Below are 27,582 nucleotides of genomic sequence, written 5' to 3' on the forward strand. Positions count from 1 at the left end.
CCGAACACTTGGGAGGCAAAGGTAGGAAGATTGCTGTGAGTTCGAGATTAGCCCAGGCTAGGGTGAAACCCTACCTGGAAAAAAAAACAAAACAAAACAAAACAGGACAGATGGGGAAGGCCATACCAATTCCACCATTCCTGGACAACCTCTTTTTTTATGTCCATCCTACACAAATATATCAATACAAACAGATATATGGCATTTGAATACAAGGCTGTATAGTTTTATGAATTGTGAAGAGCATTACTTGACAATAATTTTGTATTCACATTAAAGTACTTGTGGAGGGACTGGAGAGATGGCTCAAAGGTTAAGCATGCTTGCTTATAAAACCTGACTACGTAGGTTCAGTTCTCTAGTATCCATATAAAGCCACATGCACAGAATGATGCTTGCATCTGGAGTTCGGTCTTGCATGCCTATGCTTTTTCTTCCATTACTTAGCATCCACTGATGAATCTTGCCTAAAACAGGAAGGGCATTTCTGTAGCCTTGAAATGTCAAAAAGTATAGTGGTTCTAGTTGGTACCCCTTTGACCAAGAGACCCAGCAAACCATTCTTGACTTTTGTGGCACTCCTGCCAAACCACATCCACTAGCACACAGGAAAAGGAATAGTTGAAGCCGCGCGCGCGTGTGTGTGTGTGTGTGTGTGTGTGTGTGTGTGTAAGGGCAATAGTGCTCAGACTTCATTCAGCAAGGAAACTGATGCCCCAGGAAACACCTTCCAAGTCAAGGATGAGACATAGCAGCCTTAGTCCTGTGGGGTAGAATGTCTGAGCTGCTCATGTAGGTTGGAAATACTTAATCAGTTGCTTTCTCAGTGGTCCATGTTTTCACATGACTGAAAAGCTACCAAGGCACACCCTCCTCTCATGCCTTGCCCATTCAGGTTCAGAGCTAGCTCCTTTCCTTTTCCCTAAGGCCTCCTGCCTCAAAGGGGAACCAGCCCTATCTAGTGCACACCACAGCACAGGTTCTGCCTGTGGTGCCTCGTAAGGTCAGGGATTGTAACCAAAGTCTGGAGGAAGAAGTGAAGTCATGGCATTGTGTTTTTCTTAAAGCAGGGATGGACACTGTTGAGTCAGGGATAGACTAGTGTGTAGCCTAAGCCCTTTCCCACTGGACATTAGGGTCATAGGGCAGAGTGGACTAGGAGCCACTATGCTTCCTACAAACACAGCTATTGGTGCATGCAGGCTTTGACTGTCTTCACATTAGCTCTGACCATGGCTGGGTATCAGAACCAAAATCTTGAGAGGAATCCCTAGGAGGTAATAAAGGTCCATCTGATCTTGGCCAAATAAGGGCCAGGAACAGCCAGTGGCCGGTATCATTGAGCATTATGCACCTCTAAAGGATTGTTTTTCCCATGTAAAAATGTGGAATCAAATCACATGTGTCACAACACCTATAATCCCAGCACTCCTGAAGTGGAGACTGGATTCCCACAGCAAGCTGGCTAGCTAGACTAGCCATATTGGTGAGTTTTGGGTTTAAGTGAGAGCCCTTGCTTTAATAAAAAAAAAAGGGGGGTTAGCTATCAAGGAAGGCACACATCAGCCATTATACCTCCACACATAACACACCAGGTGGAGGCCAGGATAGAGCCCATAACTTTTGGGATCCTGCTTCCCTAAGGGCTGCTAGGAACCAAGAGCTCCAGATGGTGCACACACCCCTCATCCATGCAGTACAGAGAAGGAGGCACTCCTGACCTAGCCAAAGTCACCAGGGACTGAAAGAGAGGGCCAGGGTCTTTCAGGGTCTTGGCTTATACCCTTGTTTCCCTCCTCCCCCACAGGTTGGAATGGGTGGAGATCATCGAGCCACGCACACGTGAGCGCATGTATGCCAACCTGGTAACAGGTGAATGCGTGTGGGACCCACCGGCTGGTGTCCGCATAAAGCGCACCAGTGAGGACCAGTGGTGGGAGCTCTTCGACCCTAGCACATCGCGCTTCTACTACTACAGCGCCGCCTCGCAGCGCACTGTGTGGCACCGCCCACAGAACTGCGACATCATCCCCCTGGCCAAGCTGCAAACACTGAAGCAGAACACTGAGTCCCCTCGAGCCTCTGCGGACAGCAGCCCAGGACGTGGTAGCCGCGATGGCAGCACTGGCTCCTCACTGGAGCCTGAGCCTGAGGAGAGGGTTCAGGAACTGTCTGCCCGGGGCGGGAGGTCAGCAACCTTGGGCACCACTAAAGAGGAGAACAGCAGGTGAGGAGATAGGGTGGGGCTAAGGGTGGAGGGCAGAATGTGGTTGTAGCTGTAGGCTGTTGGTTGGGTCACCAGGAAGTACACCCCAGGTTCTCTACCTGTGTCCAGTAGTAAAATGAGATTTTTTACTCCACTGGGATCTGCATTTGCTGGGCCCAAATCAAGTGCAGGCCAGCAGCCACTTTCTCTTCAGTTTGTTGAGAGTGCCATGAATGAAGGAAAGCCATGAATGGCGGCACAAGCTTATAATCCCAGTACTTGGGAGGTGGAGACAGGAGGAGATCAGGAGTTCCAAGCCAGCCTTGGCTATATAGTGAGTTTGAGGCTGACCTGTGCTCAATGAGACCCTGTCTGGAAAAAGTAAATAAGTAACGGAGGAGGCAGAACAATGAGAAAACTTGGACACTCAGAGCCTCCCCATCCTTACCCAGAAGACTATTGAGGAACCTCCAGTGGGAGTGTTTCTGCTCATAGAATCCTGTCTCATTTGATTCTTTCTGCATGTGGGGAATGAAGCAATTGTCTCAGGCCCTCACAAACAGCTTCAGGAACAGAGGGGTGCCTTCTCTTGGTAAAGCCCATCCTGGGCTGGTACTGCCAGTGCCTGAGCCACACTGATTTCCCAGGATTCCCCAGGAAGTAAATGCTGCTGCTGTTTTCCTTGTACAGGTGAGGAACCTGGTTTGATTTGGTTCAAGGATCATGTCAGGCAAGTGAACCAGATGGTCTGCAGTAAGAGGCCCTCTGGATGGAAAGTATGACAGTCTTGTTTCCACTCACGGAGATAAGACTGTGCTGTCCCACCTTGCCTTGGAGTGACATCTTTTTTTTCTTTTCAAAAACTTCCATGATTATAAAAAATATCCATGATAATAGCCCCCCCAACGTCCCCCTTTAAAACTCCATTCTCCATCATATCCCCTCCCCATCTCAATCAGTGTCTCTTTTATTTTGATGTCATGATCTTTTCTTCTTCTTATGATGGTCTTGTGTAGGTAGTGTCAGGCACTGTGAGAACATGGATATCCAGGCCATTTTGTGTCTGGAAGACTGCGTTGTAAGGGGTCCTACCCTTCCTTTGACTCTTACATTCTTTCCACCACCTCTTCTACAATAGACCCTGAGCCTTGGAAGCTGTGATAGAGATATTGCAGTGCTGAGCACTCCTGTCACTTCTTTCCAGCACCATGATGCCTTCTGAGTCATCCCAAGGTCACTGCCATCTGAAAAGAGAAGATTCTCTACCAAAAGTGAGAGTAGCATTAATATATGGGTATGAACATTAAGAGAAGTGCTTACCAGGCAGTTTGATAAGCATAGTATATACATTTAGCCAGACAGCTGCAGATATTACAGCCCTAGGGCTCACAACTACCCCTGGTTGAAAATTTCAGTATCAGGGATGTATTCCCTCCCATGGAGTGAGCCTCCAGTCCAATTAGAGGGCAGTTGGTTTCCACCATGACAGACCTGCCACTATTGCACCCGTTGGCTCATTTGGCCTGGTTGGCCAAATATAAGGCTTGCAGTGTCCACCATTGAGTATCTTCACTGTTGAGTTCTCTTTCTCCCATTGAACTGCATGCAGAATGGCTTCTTCCAGCTTTCTATCAAGTGGTCTACATGGAGGATGGAATGACATCTTTATGTTATGTCCATACCAACCATTGTTGCTTCACTGGTGGTGTGGATGGTCTTTGTCAGTGAGCATGCCATTTCTGAGTACCTATATGGAGACCAAGGGGGAAGAATAAGGATAGCAAGTACAGGTGAAAAGCAGACATGCTGGAGGTGAGAGAGGAGCCCAAGGAGATGCACTTACATAGCCCTGATCTGGGCCTGTGTGTTGCAAGGATCTGTCCAAGTGAGGGGCTTCCCACTAGAGCTGCTGCATGTCAAGGACAATAAGGGTACCCAGGTAAGGGGACAGGGCAGTCTGGATTTTTCTCTGGAATAGTAGAAACAATGAGAACAATTGCTCACCTGAATCACACTTTGGGTTCACTTTGCTTCTATTGAGAATAATGTGCAAAGGACCCAGCAGGGAAACAGACCCATTGGGTAGCCAACACAAGAGTTGGAAATGGCTGTTTTGTGTAGTGCAGTGGGATTGGGTGGGTAGATAAATTAGGATCTGTTTGGAGTGTAGACTGCACAGATTGTATGTCACTTGCATAGGGCAAGGGGTGGGTCAGAGTGGATGCTAGACATAGCATGAGAATACACACCTGACCAAGCTTGCACAGGAGATTTTTTTTTTTTTTTGAGGTAGGGTCTAACTCTGGTCCAGGCTGACCTGTAATTAATTATGTAGTCTCAGGATGGCCTTGAACTCACAGCGATACTCCTACCTGTGCCTCCCAAGTGCTGGGATTAAAGGCGTGCACCACCACGCCCAGCCCAGCTTGCACATGATTTTTAGGAGTCTACCTGCAGAGAACAGGCCTTCTGTTGGTGGTTTCTAAAGACACCTCTGTATTCAGAAATGGGAAGAGGGGCCAGGCCTGGTGGTGTACACCTTTAATTCTAGCACTCAAGAGGCAGAGGTAAGGGGATTACTATGAGTTCAAGGCCAGCCTGGGACTACAGAATGAGTTCCAGGTCAGCCTGTGCTAGAGTGAGACCCTACCTGGAAAAAGAGAAGAGAAGAGAAGAGAAGAGAAGAGAAGAGAAGAGAAGAGAAGAGAGGGAAAAGGGAAAGGAAGAGGGGCTGGAAAGATGGCCTAGCGATTAAGGCACTTGCCTGCAAAGCCAAAGAACTAAGTTTCAATTCTCTAGGACCCACGTAAGTCAGATGCACAAGGTGGTGCATGCATCTGGAGTTTGTTTTTAGCAGCTAGAGGTCCTGGTGCGTCTATTCTCTCTCTCAAATAAATAAATAAAAATAAAAATCTAATCTATTAAAAAAGAAAAGAAAAGAACTGGGAAGAGGTTGTGATGCAGCAAAGGACCCCCAGCAGTGACCAGGAGAATCATGTCCAAAAGAAGACTGTAAAAGATAACACCAGAGCAGGGCACAGGGGGAGGAAATAGGGGCAAACATGTCAGTGTGATTATGGCAGCAGAATCCTTGGTAATATGGAAGAAAGAGGCTAAAAAAAAAAAATACAAGACCTGGCACAGTGGTACATGTCTTTAATCCTAGCACTAGGAGGCCAAGGTAGGAGTATCACCATAAGTTCAAGGGCACCCTGAGACTACAGGGTGAATTGCAGATCAGCTTAGGCTAGAGCGAGACCCTACCTTGAGAAAGGAAGGGAGGGAGGGAGGGAGGGAGGGAGGGAGGAAGGGAGGAAGGGAAAAGAAAAGAGAGAAAAAGAAAAGAAAGAAAGATAGATAGATAGATATAGAGTGACTAAGGAGATAACTCAGTTGGTGAAGTGCTTACCTCCCAAACATGAGAACCTGAGCTCAAGCCCAGTACATAAAATGCTGGGCATGATGGCATGTATCTGTAATCCCAGTGCTGAGGAGATATAGACAGGGATTTCTGGGTCTCTCTAGCTAGCCAACCTAACCAAATTGATGACTTCTAGGACAGTAAGAGGCCCTGTCTCAAAGGAAGTGGATGGTGTTCTTAGGGTGACACCTAGACCTGTCCTCTCATTTTCACACATACATATACACATGTACTTCCACAAGTGTCTAATGTGTCTAATGTGTGCACCACAACAGGCTCTCACATATGTGTATGCCTCATGAGCATTACCACAATCAGGTAATGATGTCTCCATTGCCCCCAAAATTTCCTTTCCATCTGTGTTCCTACTGCACTCCCATATTTGCAAAGAACTGGACATCTGCCTCTGTCACAAAAATTGTTTTGTAGATTCATAACTGTATTTAAACACCATGGTACTCCTTTTGTCTATCTTCCTTCACACCTGTTGTATCAACATGTTACATGTGTCTGTCCCTTTTTCACTACAGAGTAGTACCCCACTATGTGTATATACTTTTTCATTTATTTTATTTTATTACTGTTGTTTTGTCAAGGTAAGGTCTCACTCTAGCCCAAGCTGACCTGGAATTCACTATGTATCCTCAAGGTGGCCTCGAACTCACAGCAGTCCTCCTACCTGTGCTGGGATTAAAGGCATATACCACCATGTCTGGCTTATTTTTAGTTTGTAAGCATATTTATTTATTTTTAACTTTTTATGAGGGAAGTGATATTTATTGAAGTTTACAGATCCAGGGAAATTTCCATAATGGCAGAATAAGCTGGCCCACTTTCACAGGCCAAAGCAGAGAAAGAGAACCCACAAGGTAAATACCAAAAGCCACACCATACAGCACACTTCAGGAACTCCAGGCAGAACTCAGGCACATTACATATTTTCAGACTGGAATTCCAAATCCACTACCACACCTTAGGGCTGCATCCTGAGATCCACCCAGTGACACTTCCTACAGCCAGGTGGCTGTAAAACAAAACTACAGACTGTAATAAAATCCTGAATATATTGGGGGTCATACATTTAAACTACCACATTCTGCCCCTGGCTCCCAATGGATTAGTAACCATCTCATATTGTAGATTGTATACGGTCCACTTTCAAAGGTCTCCACAGTCTTTGCAACTTTAGATTGTTCAAAGTCCCAAGTCACCTCTGAGATTTAAGATTGGCTCTTAGCTGAGTAGTTTCAACAAATAAAGGCAGAGAGTAAACATTTTCAACTTCTATAAGGTACGGCAAGGAGAGACTAGAACAATGCAAACTCACCAGCCATCAAGAAAAGATCAAACTTCTGCAGTTCAAATCTGAAATAAGCAGTGACTGAGAGTTTCTGGATTTTCCAGTTCCGCCCCTCCAGCTGGGCTGAGTAGCCAGGGAAATCTTCCATCCCTAACCAACAGCCTCCATGGTAATCTTTCCACTGTCCTGGTATATCCAAAACATCTTTGGCTCTCCATGCAAACCACAGTTCATCTTCTAAAGGCTCTTCCAGCCTATTCATGAGGGTCATCACATCTTGCCTATATACCACATCTCAGCAGTGCCTCCTGGCACTGTGTGTGCTTCATGACCACTCCATACATTCTTCATACTTCTAAAACCAATGCCAGTTGTGCAGGACACAGCCATGTTCTTAATTCAGGGAAGAAATAAATCATGACCTTGAAGAATACCTTATCCAGTCAACTCTTTCCAAAAGAATTTTCATTTCTGTGATAGTCTTTCCTCAGACATCCTCTCCATTATTTTAATGTCAAGCAGTCAGTCAGTCCATCTTCCTTAAGATTGCTAATGTGTTTCACAATAGCAGCTTCAGCAATATAGAACCAGTCTCAATGCCTGTAATTTTAACTTGCTTGAGGTTTTCCAACATGAAATCTTAAATCTGTCAGTCTAGTATCTTTAGCCAAGCACATCGGTCTATTAAAACTTTAACCTTGATTAAAATTTCTGGGAAGCAGAACACAGTCAGTCCTTATGTCAGTAGCCTCGTTCCAGCAGAGTCCTCTGTAGTCTTTCCTTCCCCTCCCCTTAGAAACTTCATAATCCAAGCCTCCAAGTTCTTAAGACAAGTTTCCAAACATAGTTCTGTCTGCACTTTGCACTTTAAAACTCTCATCAAGATACAAATCTTGGCTTACCACTCCAGAAGGCATCTTCAGTTGCAAACATCAAGTTTCCCATTCCTCCAGCTCACAAGGTCCAATAAACTATAATCTACATGGTCAGATTCATTTCAGCATTCTATCCCAGACTTTGGTACCAATTCTATAGCAGACAGCTTCACATTACTGAGATGAGCTGCCAAACTAGGCACAGTTATAGAAGAAGTGATATTTATTGAAGCTTTACAGATCCAGGGAAATCTCCATAATGGCAGAAGAAACTGGCCCACTTTCACAGGCTCAAGCAGAGAAAGAAGCCAAAAGCCACAAAGCCACACCACACAGTACACTTCCTTTTTTTTTTGTTTTGTTTTGTTTTTCAAGGTAGGGTCTCACTCTAGCTCAGGGTGGCCTTGAACTCACGGCAATCCTTCTACCTCTGCCTCCCAAGTGCTGGAATTAAAGGCATGAGCCACTACACCTGGCTCATACTTATTTTTTGAGAGACAATAGGCATGCCAAGTTCTCTTACTGTTGCACGTGACCTCTAGACACATATGCCACTTTGTGCATCTGGTTTTACTGGGGAATTGAACATGAGCTTTACAAGCAAGTGACTTTGATGGCTGAGCCATCTCCCTAGCCCACGTGTGACTATTCCACCTTTGTAGAATCTGAGTTGTTTGGTGGTTCAAGCTGATATAAATAAAATGACATAAATATTGGTCTGCAAGTCTCTTATTTGGACATGAGCTTTTCCCCTCTGAGATAAACAAGTACCCAGTATCTGAAGCTCCTGGGTATGTTGCCGTCTAGGGTTGTTATGAGCCCTTCTTCATCACAAAGCCTCTCTTTACTTCCAGTAACATTCTGTTTAAACTCACACAGGCCCTCCAGCTTTCTTTAGTATTGGCATGGAGTCTCTTTTACCACTCTTACTTTTAACCTATATTTTTGTTTTTACTGTTTGTTTTGTTTTGTTTTCTGGTGGGTATAGTTAGGTCTTACTCTCTTATTCAGTTGCATCATCACTCACTGTCGTCATTATTTTTATTTTTTTGAAACAACATCTTATGTATCCCAGGCTGGCCTCAGATTCACTATGTAGCTGAAAGTGGCTTTAAACCTCTGGTCCTCCCCCAGTCCCCCCCCCCCCCGTCTCCTGAGTGCTAGGATTGCAGCGTGTATCACCGTGTAATGGGGTGCTAGGAGTCCAGGAAAGTCCTTAAACTCCAAATCCTAGGTTTCTTTCTAATTTTAATCAAAGAATTAAATAAAACAGAAGACTGATGAGAATAATTATTAAATTACATTTATTGAGGGAAGTACAGAGCCAAAGCAAGGCACCCACATAGGGAGCGCCTAGGGGGAAAAGCATGGAAAGAAAAGACAAAACAAAGTTGAAGGAGCTCCTGCCATGTGGGGAGCTGGAGGGGGTAAAGGGGTCTATATAGAGAGCAGGGCTAGGGCTAGCACAGGCCCAGCCGAGGGGGAAAACCCACAGCTGGAGGTTCCCAAGAGGTCAGAGAGCCTGCCTTTTCCTTGCAAAGATGTTTATAACCTTTTCGTGGTGGTGGGCTCTCTTCCAGCTCAGGTGAACCAGAGGAACAGCTGGTTGGTTAGGGCTAAGGGCTGTTTCAGTAGCTGAACTTGACCAACCACAGTGTTTAAAGCCTATGAAAGACCTCCCCTCCCAGGAGGGGTCCTAGTTTGTAGAAAAACAGGTCTAGGGACCTAGGCCAGAGATAAGAAGTCAGATCATCAAGTGCAAGCTTTCTTTTTCACCTTCAGGCGTACAGTCACCCTAACTGTACCTCCTCTCAACCACATGTCGGTTATACGACACAGGAGATGGAGCCCAGGGCTCCATGCATACCAGCAAATTGCTGTGCCAACAGAGCTATATCTCCTGTCTGGGATTTCTTCATATGTTTTTTGGGTTTTGTTTTGTTTTACAAGGTAAATTCTTGCTGTAGTCCAGGCTGACCTGGAATTCACTGTGTAGCTTCAGGCTGGCCTCAAACTCACAGTGGAATTAAAGGCATGTACCTGTCTGTTTTGGGGGTTTTTGTTTTTGTTTTTAAAATTTTATTTATTTATTTGTAAGCAAAGAGAGAGAGAATGGGCACGCCAGGGCCTCTAGCCACTGCAAACAAACTCCAGACACATGTGCCCCTTTTGCATCTGGCTTACAAGGGTCCTGGGGAATTGAACCTGGGTCCTTTGTCTTCACAGGCAAGCACCTTAACCATTAGACCATCTCTCCAGCCCTTGGTGTTTTTTTTTTTAACTTTTTTATTATCAGCTTCCATAATCACAGACAATAAACCATGATAATTCTCTCCCCTCCCCCAGATTTGAGTTTTATTTTATATATGAAAAAACCTTTTTAACTTTTTTTTACTTAGAAAAAGCTATCAAATATTTTATTGTTTTATTCTACATTATGTACAGATCATAAAAGGCCACAGCAGTTTTTCAACATGTAAACCCGTTAAAAGTAGAGGGCACGCTGAAGGATAGAGGATATCAAAATGAGATGGGTAATGTGGGCGTGTACCCAGCGCAGCATTCTGAGGACAGCCCGGCTGAGAGCAAGGCTCCCCTGCTCGTGGCTCTCCCGTAGTTTGCTTCTTTTTTTTTTAAGTGAAACCAGTATAAAATAATGAACTCAGAATGTACTCTTCATAGTTTAAGGCATCTATAGCTTCCCAGGAAGGAAAGTTGCTTTCTACTTCTGCCATCAAAAACAGTAGACAAGGACTTCCGGTTAAGATGGCGGCGTAGGTACCACGCCAAAGCAGCCTAGGGGGGAAAAAGACCAAAAAAACTCAGCAAAATACACACTTTTACTAAAAAGTGAGGTGTATAGGAAATTAAAGCGGCAGCGGAGAAGTAGAAGAGTTATAGAGCATCCAGAGCCTGCACAGGCAGGAAAAGCGGCTCCGGCAGCTCGGCCAACCACCGCAGCCGCGACGCAGCAGAAAACCGCCAGGCTCGGCTGGAGCCGCAGGAAAAGCCAGGTGCGGGATTTTCCCCTCACACCGCGCTCTCCGCAACTCGGGAAACGTGAGGGGAGAGCGGCAGCGAGCAGCAGAGGAGCAGACCACGAGGTAAAAGAACACGTGGAGCAGCGAGAGAACCAGAGCGGACCGGGACCGGCCACGCCAACTTGGGCTGACAGCGGGACCCAAGCAGGAGCAGAGTTCGGCAGCAACATCAGCGGCTCTGGCACCAGCAACAGCGGCCCCAGCAGCAGCAGACCCAGGAGCGGCAGCAGCGGCAGATCCCGCAGCAGCGGCTTCAGGGGGAGCAGCGGCAGTGGACACAGCAGCAGCAGCTTCAGCAGCAGTGGTGGCTCCAGCAGTGGCAGCTACAGCAGCAGCAGAGGCAGCAGCAGCAGCGGCTCGGTTTGCCCCGTAGGAAAAGCAAGTGCCCAGCTCCAGAAATCAGAACAGCAGCCCAACGACCCAGGCAGCAACTTGACTGAGACCAAAATCACCCAAGGTAACTGGGATTGCACCAGGGAAGGGTCTCACTTGGTCACAAGCTGACTTGGATCCCTCAACAGACCAGAAATCTAAACCTCTTTGTTGATAGAGGATCTGGTCATTATAATAACTACTCTTGCATACATACTAGGGGCTGTTTTTGATTGAATGTGTACAGTGTTTAGTTAAATTTTAGAATCTACCTGTATTTTATTCCACTCAGCCTGCTTGAATACTCCTATAGCAGGGAAACTCAACCCCTAAGAACATCTTTGTAGATACTCTGAGAGTCTTAAGAGCCACACCTCACACCTTAAGGTCCTACCCTGAAAATATATTACATCAAATCAATTGATACAGCTAAGAATACACAGCTAGCTAGAAAATCCAAGCATTAACTTAATCCAAGATGCAAAAATATATACATTATAACACAAGAAACACTAAAAAGCAAGATGATATAAATCCACCTAAAAGTATTAATGCATCAGAAATGTCCTCCAGTGAGAAAGAGTTAGAGGAAATGCCTGAGAAAGAGTTCAAAAGAATAATTATAAATATGTTCAAAGAGGTCAAAGAACACATGAAAACAAAGAAGAAATCAAAGAGGAAATCAAAGGAATCAAAGAAGAGGCAGGATACCAATTTAATGAAATAAAGAAGGCAATACAAGACATAAATAGGGAAATAGAAATAATAAAGAAAAACCAGTCAGAATTTCTAGCAATGAAGAACACAGTTAATGAAATAAAAACTCTGTAGAAAATCTCACCAGTAGGATGGATGAGGGAGAGGACAGAATATCTAAGCTAGAAGACCAGGTGGCAGACCTAATACAGTCCAACAAAGAGAAAGACAAACTTATAGAAAAGTATGAGTGGGAATTTCAAGATATTCGGGACACTATGAAAAGATCCAATATAAGAATTCAGGGCATAGTAGAAGGAGAAGAACTCCACTCCAGAGGCATAGTAGGCATCTTCAACAAAATCATAGAGGAAAATTTCCCCCAAATTGGGAAAGAGGTGCCAATACAGATACAGGAAGCCTTTAGAACCCCAGCCAGACAAAACCCAGAAAGAACCTCTCCTCGCCATATTATAATCAAACTTCCAAACACACACACTGCTGAATTTTACCAGACTTTTAAGGAAGAGCTAACACCATTGCTTCTTAAGCTTTTCCAGGAAATAGAAAAAGCAGGAATTCTACCAAACTTCTTCTATGAGGCCAGCATCACCCTGATACCAAAACCAGGCAAAGATAGAACAAAAAAAGAAAATTACAGACCAATCTCCCTCATGAACATAGATGCAAAAATTCTCAACAAAATATTGGCAAACAGAATACAAGAGTATATCAAAAAGATCATTCACCCTGACCAAGTAGGCTTTATCCCAGAGATGCAGGGATGGTTCAACATACGCAAATCTATAAATGTAATACATTACATAAATGGGTTGAAGGACAAAAATCACATGATCATCTCATTAGATGCAGAGAAAGCATTTGACAAAATCCAACATCCCTTCATGATAAAAGTCCTACAGAGACTGGGAATAGAAGGAACATATCTCAATATAATAAAGGCTATTTATGACAAGCCTACAGCCATCATATTACTATTTGGGGAAAAACTGGAAGCCTTTCCACTAAAATCAGGAACAAGACAAGGGTGTCCACTGTCCCCACTTCTATTTAATATAGTTTTGGAAGTCTTAGCCATAGCAATAAGGCAAGAGACACACATAAAAGGGATACAAATTGGAAAGGAAGAAATCAAGTTATCATTATTTGCAGATGACATGATTCTATACATAAAGGACCCTAAAGACTCTACTACCAAGCTGTTAGAGCTGATCAAAACCTACAGCAATGTAGCAGGATACAAAATAAATACACAGAAATCAGTAGCCTTCATATATGCTAACAACAAACACACAGAGGATGAAATCAGAGAATCACTCCCATTCACAATTGCATCAAAAAAAATAAAATACCTTGGAATAAACCTAACCAAAGAAGTAAAGAATCTATACAATGAGAACTTTAAAACACTCAAGCGAGAAATTGCAGAAGACACTAGAAAGTGGAGAAACATCCCTTGTTCCTGGATTGGAAGAATCAATATCCTGAAAATGGCAATCTTACCTAAAGCAATCTACACATTTAATGCAATCCCTATCAAAATTCCAAAGGCTTTCTTCATGGAAATAGAAAAAACAATCCAAAAATTCATTTGGAATCACAAAAAACCTCGAATATCTAAAATAATACTGAGCAACAAAAAAGAGGCTGGTGGTATCACCATACCTGATTTTAACCTATACTACAGAGCCATAGTAACAAAAACAGCATGGTACTGGCACAAAAACAGACATGTAGATCAGTGGAACAGAATAGAGGACCCAGATGTAAGCCCAAGTAGCTATAGCCACCTGATATTCGATAAAAATGCCAAAAATACTCATTGGAGAAGAGACAGCGTCTTCAGCAAATGGTGTTTTGAAAACTGGATAAATATCTGCAGAAGGATGAAAATAGATTCTTCTCTCTCGCCATGCACAAGAATTAAGTCCAAATGGATTAAAGACCTTAACATCAGACCAGAAACTTTGAAACTGCTAGAGGAAAAAGTAGGGGAAACCCTTCAACATATTGGTCTTGGCAAAGACTTTCTGAATACCACCCCAATTACTCAGGCAATAAAACCACAGATTAACCACTGGGACCTAATGAAATTACAAAGATTTTGCACCGCAAAGGACACAGTGAAAAAAGCAAAGAGGCAACCTACAGAATGGGAAAAAATCTTCGCCAGCTATATATCTGATAGAGGATTAATATCTAGGATATACAAAGAACTCAAAAAGTTAACTAATAAGGAATCAAACAGGCCAATCAAAAAATGGGCTAAGGAGCTAAATAGAGAGTTCTCAAAGGAAGAAATACGAATGGCATATAAGCACCTAAAAAAATGTTCTACGTCACTAGTCATCAGGGAAATGCAGATTAAAACTACATTGAGATTCCATCTCACTCCTGTCAGATTGGCCACCATCATGAAAACAAATGATCATAAATGTTGGCGGGGATGTGGAAAAAAAGGAACCCTTCTGCACTGCTGGTGGGAATGCAATCTGGTCCAGCCATTGTGGAAAACAGTGTGGAGGTTCCTAAAGCAGCTAGAGATTGATCTACCATATGACCCAGCTATAGCACTCCTAGGCATATATCCAAAGGACTCATCTCATTTCCTTAGAAGTACATGCTCAACCATGTTTATTGCTGCTCAATTTATAATAGCTGGGAAATGGAACCAGCCTAGATGTCCCTCAACAGATGAGTGGATAATGACGATGTGGCACATTTATACAATGGAGTTCTACTCAGCGGTAAAGAAAAATGAAGTTATGAAATTTGCAGAAAAATGGATGGACCTGGAAAGTATTATACTAAGTCAGGTAACCCAGGCCCAGAAAGCCAAGCGCCACAAGTTCTCTCTCATATGGGGATCCTAGCTACAGATGACTGGGCTTCTGCGTGAGAATGAAAATACTTAGTAGCAGAGGCCAGTAAGTTGAAAAGGAGACATAAAGGGTGGAGAAAGGAAGGGAGGAGGATACTTAATAGGTTGATATTGTATATATGTAATTACAATGATTGTAATGGGGAGGTAATATGATGGAGAATGGAATTTCAAATGGGAAAGTGTGGGGGTGGGGAGGGAGGGAATTACCATGGGATATATTTTATAATCATGGAAAATGTTAATAAAAATTAAAAAAAAAAAAACAGTAGACAAGGAGGGTCCATTGGGAGGTGGTAGATCATGGATGAACCTAAACAATGGTACCAAACGGCCTGTATTTGCTGAAAAGAAAACTAATAAATTAAATTTTAAAAAAACAGCAGACAAGTAGAAAACACTCAACATTTCAAATTCATCCCATCTTTTGGAACTTTTCTGTAGGGTGTTTCCTTAAAGTGCATCTCATTCCACCTTTTAAGAATTAGCTTCAAATTCATAATACTGTGCCCTTCTTGAATAATAACTCAAAAACACTACCTTCCACTCTGCAAAAATACAATTGTTAAACCTATAGCTGGTATCAGTAGATCAATATAAAAAATACAGTGTCAAGCTACACTGGCATACTTCCATATCAAGAACTTGTAGTTCGTGTTCTATTTTGATGTTAGCATTGTTTCCTGCTACTATGAAGAGTTGTTTGTTTGTTTGTTTTGTTTTGTTTTGGTTTTTGTTTTATTTCTAGGCAGGTTCTCCCTCTAGCCCAGGCTGACCTGGAACTTACTGTGTAGCCTCAGGCTGTCCTCAAACTCAAGATAATCCTCCTACCTCTGCCTCCCATCACTGGGATTAAAGGTGTGCACCCCCACGCCCTGGCTGTTACAAAGTCGTTGTGTAGGTAGTGTCAGGCGCTGTGAGATCATGAGTATCAAGGCCATTTTGTGTTTGGAAGTCTGCCCTCTAAGAAATGCTACCCTTCTTTGACTCTTATGTTCTTATTTGTGTTTTGTTTTGTTTTGTTTTGTTTTGTTTTGTTTTGTTTTGTTTTGTTTTTTGAGGCAGTGTCTCACTCTCTAGCCCAGGCTGACCTGGAACTCTGTAGTTCAAGGCTGGCCTAGAAGTCAAAGCTGATCCTCTTAAATCTGCCTCCCAAGTGCTTGGATAAAAGGTGTGCGCTGTCATGCCTAGCTGGCTCTTACACTCTTTCTGCCACCTCTTCTGCAGTGGATGCTGAGCCTTGGAGGGTATGATAGAGACCTCTCAGTGTTGAGCACTCTGTTGTCACTTCTCAGGATTATGACTTTTTTATTTACTTCTTTTTTTAAATTTTTTTTTGTTTATTTATTTGAGAGTGACAGAAAGAGAGAGAAAGAGGGCCAGAGAGAGAGAATGGGCGTGCAGGGCTACCAGCCACTGCAAACGAACTCCAGATGCATGTGCCCCCTTGTGCATCTGGCTAACATGGGTCCTAGGGAATAGAGCCTCGAACCGGGATCCTTAGGCTTCACAGGCAAGTGCTTAACTGCTAAGCCATCTCTCCAGCCCTATTTACTTCTTCTACATTATGGATTCTCTAACCAAAAGTGAGAGCAGCATTAATATATGGGCATAAACATAAATTTTAAAAAGTGCTCATAAGGCAGTTTAGTAAGCATAATATGTACATTTGCCCAAACAACAGCATTTATTTGTTAATCCCTAGGGCTTGTGACCTCTCCAGCCATAGGATTTTCATTAAGTTTTCAGTGTAAGTTGGAAAAGTCTGGGGAAACCTAGGGCCTTGGAAGTACATGCTAGGAGGCACTTTCTAGCTTCTTATTCTTTTAGGCCACAAGTCACTCTTTCTGGAACTGTATTGCTTCCCCTCCCTGTACTTTTAAGCCTTACTGATCCCTTTAAGTTATGTTAGGCAGCATTCCTATGAATCCTCTTCATGAGCCCTCCCCCAAGCTGACCAGGCATTGACTTCCTGAAATACTCCCTTCTGTGTAGCAGACCTCCAGTCCAATTAGACAGCAGTTGATTTCCCCATAACAGACATGCCACCATTGTACCAGTTAGCACAGTTGACCTGAGTGACCAGCCTCAAAGCTTTCAGGGCCTACTGCCATATAAAACTGTTTCTCTCCCAAAAGGTTGCATTCTGCATGGAATAGATATTTCTGGCATTCTGGACAGCTAAGCAACAGGTGAGAGGTTTTCAGCCAAGCTGCAGCTTGATTTCTCCATGAACATCAACCCAAGCACATGGAGTCTTCAGCAGTAGGGTCTTACCATCTACTACGTGTAGGCAACCAAGAACCTTAGTAATGGTTTGTAATGTATTGGGGGCATCAGGAACCTCCCTGGGAAGCAACTCACTGGAAGGTATCCCACCCCTGGCACTGAAAATTTTCTAGTAATAATCTATGACTTCTGGGTACAGCATTATCTAAAGAAGTAGGTTTCCACATGGCTTAGTTAAAACATCTTAAGTTTTGACTAACCCTCTTTCCCTTTTCCTTTTCTCCGTCCATTCACCTGATCCCACTTACACTGTTCCAACCCCAATACCCTCTCTTTAAGTCCTTCCCTCTCCTCTCTCCCCTACAGCCCCTTTCTAGCTTCGTGGCCTCTACTACTGACTTTTGTCCCAACTTACATATAAATCTAAACATTTACGGGTAGGGTCTGTATATTAGAGAGAACATGTAGTTTCTTTTTTGTTTTTGTTTTTTTTTTTTACTTTCTGGGTCTGGGTTATATCACTTAGTATAATGTTTTTCCAATCCATCCATTTTCCTGTAAATTCCATAATTTCATTTTTTCTTTACCACTGAGTAAAACCCCATTGTATGAAGATGTACCATATCTTCATTATCCATTTATCAGATAAAGGGCATCTAGGCTGTTTCCATTTCCTAGCTGTTGTGAATACAGCAGCAAAAAACATGGATGAGCAAGTGTCTCTAAGGTAGTAAGTAGAATCCTTAGGGTATATGACAAGGAGTGGTATATCTGGGTCATATAGTAAGTCTAGTTTTAGCTGTCTCAGCAACCTCCATACCAATTTCCACTGTGGATGTACCCATTTACATTCCCACCAACAATGTAAAAGTGTTCCTCTTTTTCCACATCCTTGCTCATGTGTATTGTCATATATTTTCTTTCTTTTCTTTTTTCAAATTTTTATTAACAACTTCCATGATTATAAAAAATATCCCATGGTAATACCTTCCCTCCTCCCATTTTCCCCCTTGCAACTCCATTCTCCATCATATCCCCTCCCCTTCTCAATCAGTCTCTCTTTTATTTTGGTGTCATGATCTTTTCCTCCTCTTACGATGGTCTTGTGTAGATAGTGTCAGGCTCTGTGAGGTCATGGATATCCAGGCCATTTTGTGTCTAGAGGGAGCACGTTGTAAGGAGTCCTACCTTTCCTTTGGCTCTTATATTCTTTCCACCAGCTCTTCCTCTTTAGACTCTGAGCCTTGGAAGGTATAATAGTTATTGTAGTACTGAGCACTGCAGTCACTTCATTCCAGCACCATGATAACTTCTGAGTCGTCCCAAGGTCACTGCAGTCTGAAAAGAGAAGATTCTGTACCAAATGAGAGTAGCATTAACATAAGGTATAAACATTAAGAGAAGTGCTTACTGGGCAGTTTGACATTTAGCCAGACAGCAGCAGATGTTACAACTCTAGGGCTCATGACTAGCCCAGTTTTAAGTTTTCAGTATCAGGAATGTATTCCCTCCCTTGGAGCGGGCCTCCAGTCAAATTTGAGGGCAGTTGGTTTCCACCATGACAGACATGCCACTATTGCATCCATTGGCTCATTTGGCCTGGCTGGCCAAATACAAGGCTTGCAGCATCTTCACTGGTGCTTTCTCTTTTTTTCCATTGAACTGCATGCAGAATGGTTTCTTCCAGCTTTCTGTCAGCTGGTCTGCATGGAGGAGGTTATCAGCTAACTTCCAGCAGGATTTCTCAGTGGCCTTGCAGCCCAAGTATGTGGAGTCTTCAGCAATAGGGTCTTACCATCTATTCCTGGTGGGAAACTAAGGGTCTCAGCAATGGCCTGTAATGTTTTGGGGTCATCAGGGACCTCCCTGGCCAACAACTCACTGGAAGGTATCCCATCCCTGGCACTAAAAATTTTCTAGCAACAATCTACGGCTCTTGAGTGTTCCATTGTCCAAAACAGTAGGATTCCATATGATTTATTTATATCCTCTTAGATTTTGATTAGCCCTCCCTCCACCTTTCTTTTACTCAATCTCTTCCCCTGACCTCACTTTGGGCCTTTTCACCCCCATTAATCTATTCTTCTACTCACATATTTACAATACCATCCTATTATGTAACCCCCTGCCTTCTTTTCTCTTCCCTTTATATCTCTTTTCTAGCTTACTGGTCTCTACTACTGAGTTTTTTCCTTCTCATGCAGAAGTCCAATCATCTGTAGCTAGGATCCACATATGAGACAGAACATGCGATGCTTGGCTTTCTGGGCCTGGGTTACCTCACTTAGTATAATCCTTTCCAGATCTATTCATTTTCCTGAAAATATCATAACTTCATTTTTCTTTACCACTGACTAGAACTCCATTGTATAAATGTGCTATATCTTCATTATCCACTCTATCAGTTGAGGGATATGTAGGCTGGTTCCATTTCCCAGCTATTGTGAATACAGCAGCAATAAACAAGGTTGAGCAAGTATTTCTAAGATAATGAGATAAGTCCTTAGGATATATGCCTAGAAGTGCTACAGCTGGGTCATATGGAAGATCAATTTTTAGCTGTCTTAGAAACCTCCACACTGATTTTCACAATGGCTGGACCAGAATGCATTCCCAACATTTCCACATCTTCTCCAGCATTTATGGTCATTTGTTTTCATGATGGTAGACAATCTGATAGGAGTGAGATGGAATCTCAATGTAGTTTTAATCTGCATTTCCCTGATGACTAAGGATGTAGAGCATTTTTTTAGATGCTTATATGCCATCCATATTTCTTCTTTTGAAAACTCTCTATTTAGTTCCATATCCTATTTTTTAAGTTGGCTTATTTGATTTCTTATTATTTAATTTTTTGAGTTCTTTATATATCCTAGATATTAACCCTCTATCAGATATAGAGCTGGCAAAGATTTTTTCCCCATTCTGTAGGTTGCCTCTTTGCTTCATTCACAGTGTCCTTTGCCATACAAAGTCTTGGTAATTTCATGAGGTCTCAGCGGTTAATCTGTTTTATTGCCTGAGCAATTGGGTTTATATTCAGAAAGTCTTTGCCAAGACTAATATGTTGAAGGGTTTCCCCTACTTTTTCCTGTAGCATTTCCAGAGTTTCAGGTCTGATGTTAAGGTCTTTAATCTATTTGGAGTTAATTCTTGTGCATGTATACAGAGAAGAATCCATTTTCATCCTTCTACAGATACATATCCAGTTTTCCCAACACCATTTGCTAAAGAGGCTGTCATTTCTCTAATAAGTATTTTTGGCATTTTTATCAAATATCAGGTGGCTATAGCTACCTGGACTTACATCTGGATCCTCTGTTCTGTTTCATTGATCTACATGTCTGCTTTTGTGCCAGTATCATGCTGTTTTTGTTACCATGGCTCTGTAGTATAGGTTAAAATCAGGTATGGTGATACCACCAGCCTTATTTGTGTTGCTCAGTACTATTTTAGATATTCGAGGTTTTTTGTGATTCCAAATGAATTTTTGGATTGGTTTTTCTATTTCTGTGAAGAATGCTGTTGGAATTTTGAAGGGGATTGCATTAAATGTGTAGACTGCTTTTGGTAGGATTGCCATTTTCACAGTACTGATTCTTCCAATCCATGATCAAGGGATGTTTTTCAATTTCCTAGTGTCTTCTGCAGTTTCTCACTTGAGTGTTTTATAATTTTCATTGTAGAGATCTTTTACTTCCTTGGTTAGGTTTATTCCAAGGTATTTTATTTTCTTTGATGCAATTGTGAATGGGAGTGATTCTCTTAATTTCATCCTCTGTGTGTTTGTTGTTAGCATATAGGAATGCTAATGATTTCTGTGTATTTATTTTATATCCTGATACATGGCTGTAGGTTTTGATCAGCTCTAACAGTTTGCTGGTAGAGTCTTTAGGGTCCTTTATGTATCGAATCATGCCATCTGCAAATAATGATAACTTGATCTCATCCTTTCCAATTTGTATCCCTTTTATGTGTGTCTCTAGCCTTATTGCTATGGCTAAGACTTCCAGAACTATGTTAAGTAAAGGTGGGTACAGGGGACACCCTTGTCTCTTTCCTGATTTTAGTGGAAAAGCTTCCAGTTTTTTCCCATTTAATAATATGTTGGCTGTAGGCTTGTCATAAATAGCCTTTATCATATTGAGATATGTTCCTTCTATTCCCAGTCTCTATAGGATTTTTATCATGAAGGGATGTTGGATTTTGTCAAATGCTTTCTTTATATATAATGAGATGATCATGTGATTTTTGTCCATCAATCCATTTATATAATGTATTACATTTATCGTATGTTGAACCATCCCTGCATCTCTGGGATAAAGCTTACTAGGTCAGGGTGAATGATCCAGACAAAGACACAACAAAAAAAGAAAATTATAGGACTGGATAGATGGCTTAGTGGTTAAAGGTTTGCCTGCAAAGCCAAAGGACCCAGATTTGACTATTCAGGACCCATGTTAGCCAGATGCACAAGGGGACACACACATCTGGTATTTGTTTGCGGTGGCTGGAGGACCTGGCATGCCCATTCTCTCTCTGTATCAAATTAATAATAATAATAAATATTTTTAAAAGAAAATTATAGAATAATCTCCCTTACGAGTATAAATGCAAAAATTCTCAACAAAATACTGCTAAACAGAATACAGAAATACATTGAAAAAAATCATTCGCTCCATCCAGGTGGGTTTTATCCCAGAGATGCAGGGATGGTTCAGCATATGCAAACTGATAAATGTAATGCACTGTATAAATGGACTGCAGTACAAAAATCACATGTTCATCTCAATACATGCAGAAAAGACATTTGACCAAATCCAACATGGCTTCATGATAAATGTCTTAAAGAAAATGGCAATAGAAGGAACATACCTCAACATAATAACGGCTGCCTGTGACAAACCTACAGCCAACATAATACTAAATGGAAAAAAAATTTTAAGCATTTCTATTAAAATTAGGAACAAGACAAGGGTTCCATTTTTCACACTTTAATATAGTACTAGAAGTCTTAGCTATAGCAATAAGACAAGGGATACAAATTGTAAAGGAAGAGATCAAATTATCATTATTTGCAGATGATATGATTCTATACATAAGGGACCCTAAAGACTCTACCAACAAACTGTTAGAGCTGATAAACAGTTTTAGCAATGTAGCAGGATACAAAATTAACACACAGAAATCAGTAGCCTTGGGGGCTGGAGAGATTCCTCAGTGGTTAGGGTGCTTGCCTGCCCAGCCTAATAACCTGGGTGCAGTTCTCTAGTACCAATGTAAAGTCAGCTACACAAAGTGGCACATGCATTTGAAGGCCTGGTGCGCCCATTCTCTTTCTCTCTGTCTCTCTTCTCCCTAAGCTATCTTGCTAGCTGTCTTTAATTTTTTTTTAATTCATTTATTAGAGACAGAGGGAGAAAGAGAAAGAGAATGGGCATACCAAGACTTCTAGCCACTGCAAACAAACTTCAGATGCATGTACCATCATGTGCATCTGGCTTATGTGGCATCTGGAGAATTGAACCTGGGTCATTAGGCTTCACCTAAGTCCTAGCTCCTTAACTGCTAAGCCATCCCTCCAGCCCCTGTTTTATTTTCTATTCAAGGTATGGACTCTCTAGCCCAGGCTGACCTAGAACTCACTCTGTTCCCAGTCTGGCCTACAGTGATCCTCCTACATCAACCTCCGCAGTGCTGGGGTTATAGGCATATACCGCCAGGCCCAGTTTATGTGATACTGGAGATTGAACCCAGGGCTTTATGCATGATAGACAAACTGTCTGCCATCTGAGTTATATCCCTAGCTCTGCATCTGTAGAACTTTGGTTTGAATATTTTTTATATTTTATGCCTTTATTTACCCTGTTTAACCTTTTTTCTAACTTTCTGAGCATATGGAATGCACTTTGAGTAACTCTTAATGTCTTCCCCTTAGAACCCTTCAATCTGTGGCCAGGCGTGGTGGTACACCTCTTCAACCCCAGCACTTGGGAGGTAGAAGTAGAAGCGGGCTGGAGAGATGGCTTAGCGGTTAAGCGCTTGCCTGTGAAGCCTAAGGACCCCGGTTCGAGGTTCGGTTCCCCAGGTCCCACGTTAGCCAGATGCACAAGGGGGCGCACGTGTCTGGAGTTTGTTTGCAGAGGCTGGAAGCCCTGGCGCGCCCATTCTCTCTCTCTCCCTCTATCTGTCTTTCTCCCTGTGTCTGTCACTCTCAAATAAATAAATAAATAAAAATGAGCAAAAAAAAAATGTTTAAAAAAAAAAGAAGAAGTAGAAGGGTCACTGTGAGTTTGTGAGTTTAAGGACACCCTGAGACCAAATAGTGAATTCCAAGTCAGCCTGGGTAGAGCAAGACTGTGGTGTTTTTTATTTATTTATTTATTTATTTGAGAGCGACAGACATAGAGAGAAAGACAGAGGAAGAGGGAGAATGGGCGCGTCAGGGCTTCCAGCCCCTGCAAACGAACTCCAGATACGTGCGCCCCCTTGTACGTCTGGCTAACGTAGGACCTGGGGAACCGAGCCTCGAACCGGGGTTCTTAGGCTTCACAGGCAAGTGCTTAACCGCTAAGCCATCTCTCCAGCCCAAGACTGTGGTGGTTTGATTCAGGTGTCCCCCATAAACTTAGATGGTCTGAATGTTAGGTTCTCAGCTGATGGAGATTTGGGAATTAAAGCCTCCTAGAGGGAGTGTATTGTTGTGGGCAGGCTTCTAGGTGTTATAGCCAGCTCTCCCTTGCTCAAGCAATGTCCTTTTCTTCGAAGTCTGCTTTATTCTCCCCTGGATTAACAAATTGGCAACCCACCTGCTATTGTGGAGTATAAGAAATGCAGGAGAGGGTCATTGAGTTTGCAACAGAGTCTTGTGTTTTGGAAATGGCTATGGGCAGTGTGAAGCAGGTTTGCTGGATGCCTGCATGGAAACGCCATGGGGTCACGAGGATGAACTATGGGTTGCAGTGGAGACCCAGTGGAGATGCCAGGACCATGAGATGGCTGCCAAGGAGAGCTGCTGGCCTGGATGAAGTTTTCCAGGCCTGTGAGTAGTCTAACTGGAGGGGCGGAGTTGGAATGCCAGAGTTGTTGCTGTTTAGAACTATTGGACTTGGAGATTTGTCACTGACTAGAGTTGTTGGACTTGAAGCTATAGAGTTTAATGTTTTCCCTGTTTAAATCTTGTATTGGTTAAATGTTTCTTTGCTATGCCCAGTGCCATCTTTTGCAGTGTGAATGTTTATTCTGTGCCATTATAGGTTTTTTTTTGTTTTTTTTTTTTAATTTATTTATTTGAGAGCGACAGACACAGAGAGAAAGACAGGTAGAGGGAGAGAGAGCGAATGGGCGCGCCAGGGCTTCCAGCCACTGCAAACGAACTCCAGACGCGTGCGCCCCCTTGTGCATCTGGCTAACGTGGGACCTGGGGAACCAAGCCTCGAACCGGGGTCCTTAGGCTTCACAGGCAAGCACTTAACCGCTAAGCCATCTCTCCAGCCCCATTATAGGTTTTTTGAGGTTATTTTTTGGTATTGTGGCTCAGTTAAAAGATCTTGGACTATGGGGATGTATGAATATCATTGGCATTGATTAAAAACTATGGGGACTTTTAAAGTTAGATTAATGCATTGCATTTTACATCATGTATGGTTATCAGTTTATGGGGGCCCGGGGCAGACTGTGGTGGTGTGATTCAGGTATCCCCTATAAACTTAGGTGTTCTGAATGCTAGATTGCCAGCTGATGGAGATTTGGGAATTAATGTCTCCTGGAGGGATTGTATTGTTGGGGGTGGGCTTATTGATGTTATAGCCAGTTTCTCCTTACCACTGTTTGGCATACTCTCCTGTTCCTGTTGTCCACCTGATTTTGGCTAGGGGGTGGTGTCCACCCTCTGCTCATGCCATCATTTTCCCCTGCCATCTTGGGGCTTACCCTCAAGTTTGTAAGCCAAAATAAACCCTTTTTCCCAAAGCTACTCTTGGTTGGGTGATTGCTACCAGCAATGTGAACCTGACTGCAACAGAGACCCTACCTTGAAAAATAAACAAAAAGAATCCTACCATCTGTGTCAGGTGTCAGTTCTAGGCCACCAGGTGATTGGGTGTCCTCCATTCCCCAGAGCTCATGGTGATCCCGATCCCCATGAGAACAGGCATGTCACACATGAGGGCAGGTTACTCCTAGAGAGGGCGTTCAGGGCCATGTTCTGCTGGGGAACAGGATGCCCAAGGAGCTACAGGACACCACTGTGGATGTCCTGAAGAACACGGGTATTGTCATTCCTTGACATCAAACCAACAGCAGACATTCCTCTGCTGTGAGTTGTCACAAAATTTTTGCCTCTTCATACAGATAGAACTGCCAAATACAGATCTGTCCATGAGCATGTGGCTTGAACTGAGCATATTCATCACTTGCCAGGTATTTTTCAAACTTTGCTAGATTCTTTTTGTATGTTTGCTTTTTATTTATTTTTATTGATTTGTTTGTTTGCTTGAGACAGTGTCTAGACCTATAGGCCAGGCTAGTCTGGAACTTATCGGGTAAGTGGCTTCAAACTCATAACAGCCCTTCAGCCTTATGAGTACTGGGACTGCAGATGTGAGCACCACACCCATCACTACTTGTCTTTTAGTGGTCATTGTTTGTCTAGCTGGTTAATGGTGCCTAGCTGAAGGCTACGTATACTCTCTTGAGTGACACAATCAAAGTAATTTTGAAACAGAATTTGTTTGCATTTTCGTCAAGATCTGAAAATGCTGTTAGGACTGTAGTTTGAACTTAGAAACTATATCTGTTGTAACTATATGTGGGAATGGGATTATGCCTCTTGTTTTGATTTTTTTTTTCAAGGTTGTATCTTGCTCTAGTCCAGGCTGACCTGGAATTCCCCCTGTAGTTCCAGGCTGGCCTCAAACTCATGGTAGTCCTCCTACCTCTGCCTCCCGAGTGCTAGGATTAAAGGTGTCCACCACTATATTGGGCTTCTCTTGTTTGAATTTTGACAGTGTAGGAAATAAAGCAGTTGGATATTGTCTGTGACTCAGATACAGCCCCACAAGTTTTTTTCTTTTGATTTATGGCGCCCTGGATTCTTGTCTTATGAACTTATTTATTATTTCTTTGTGAGCAGTGAGAGAAGAGACACAGACAGAATAGATACACCAGGTCCTTACAAATTCCAGACGCATATGCCATTTTGTACATTTGGGTTTATGTGGGTACTGGGGAATCAAACTCAGGTCTTTAGGCTTTGTAGGTAAGCACCTTAAACACTGAGCCATCTCCCCACCTCACAAAATAAACCTTTTCTTCTTTAAAGCTGACTATGTCAGGTATTGTGTCACATGATAAAAAGTAGCACACAGGGTTTATTTGAACATGCTTTGTTGTAGTTTTTCCCCGTAGGCAGTTCATGGACCCCAGTTTCTTATGTAAGGTCAACACTGACTCCTGGAATGGAGAACTAGCATCATTTGGGACATGGAACCAAGGAAAACTACTCAATTATATGACTTGTGTGTCTCTCATGGACATCAACTCTCCAAACAGCTGTCTTCCAAAAGTGTAATGGTCTAAAATAATTCATTGTCTCTGAAGATGCTAGTTTGGCTGGTTTACTCTACACAGTTTAACTCATCGTTGTTGGTCAGCTTTTCTTGCTTGACTGAGAAGACACTTAAAAGTTTTTCTCTAGGACTAGAAACTATTTTTGTGAAGTAATTGTGCTGTGATGAGGTATTCCACACATGTAAAATTCCTGGGAGGGGCTGGAGAGATGGGTTAGTAGTTAAGGTGCTTGCCTGTAAAGCCTAGTGATCCAGAGTTTGATTTCCCCAGTACCCAGGTAAAGCCAGATACACAAAGTGGCACATGCATCTGGAGTTAGTTGGCAGTGGCTAGAGACACTGCTGCATCCATTTTCTCTGCCTGTTTCTCTCTGTTTCCAAATTTAAAAAAAAATACTAAAATTATTGGGAGTATTGTGTGAGTTGGGATTATGACATGTACTTACACAGTAATGTTGGCACGTGTTTTCTTAGTACTGTGACATATCACTGTGTGTTGTACATTGTTCCTCATCCAACCTAGTCTAACCTACCATGTTCAAGAGCATCCTTTTGTGGTTTTGATGTTATATGCATTCTCTGATGATAGAATGTCATGAGGAGATGCTAAACGCTGTCAAGCTGTAGCTGCATCATGGTGGTTCTCGGCTCTGCCAGTCACTGTGGCTTTACTCTAAGAAGTTTGGATCACATGTAATTTTCACATCACAAAATAGTATTTAAAACATTTTTCCAACATTAAAAATGTAAAAGCCATTTTGGGTCACAAAGTATATGAAAATAAGCAGCTGACTGGGCATGACTGTACTTTTCTGTGCCGTGACTTAAAAGTGAACTGCAAGCTTTTTGCTGTAACCTACCTAGAGGGTTCTGTTTGTGGCTTGAGCTCCTGTGTCTGCTTGACACTTGCTGTGCCTCAGCACAGGGTTGCTTTCTCTTCCTAGGATTTGACAACACTGCCCTGTACTACT

General features: G+C 42.7%; 1 protein-coding gene across 2 annotated transcripts in view; it reads left to right on the top strand.

The window, feature by feature from the left end:
- Arhgap39 (Rho GTPase activating protein 39) overlaps window positions 1-27,582 on the top strand; it is a 138,611-nt gene that overhangs the window by 82,310 nt on the left and 28,719 nt on the right. For both annotated transcript variants that reach the window (XM_045142705.1, XM_045142706.1), the window contains exon 3: window positions 1,808-2,227. In XM_045142705.1, the coding sequence (XP_044998640.1) occupies window positions 1,808-2,227 (420 nt within the window). The remainder of the gene's footprint in view (window positions 1-1,807; window positions 2,228-27,582) is intronic.

Source organism: Jaculus jaculus, chromosome 2 (genome assembly GCF_020740685.1).
Source record: "Jaculus jaculus isolate mJacJac1 chromosome 2, mJacJac1.mat.Y.cur, whole genome shotgun sequence".
Classification (NCBI taxonomy): Eukaryota; Metazoa; Chordata; class Mammalia; order Rodentia; family Dipodidae; genus Jaculus; species Jaculus jaculus.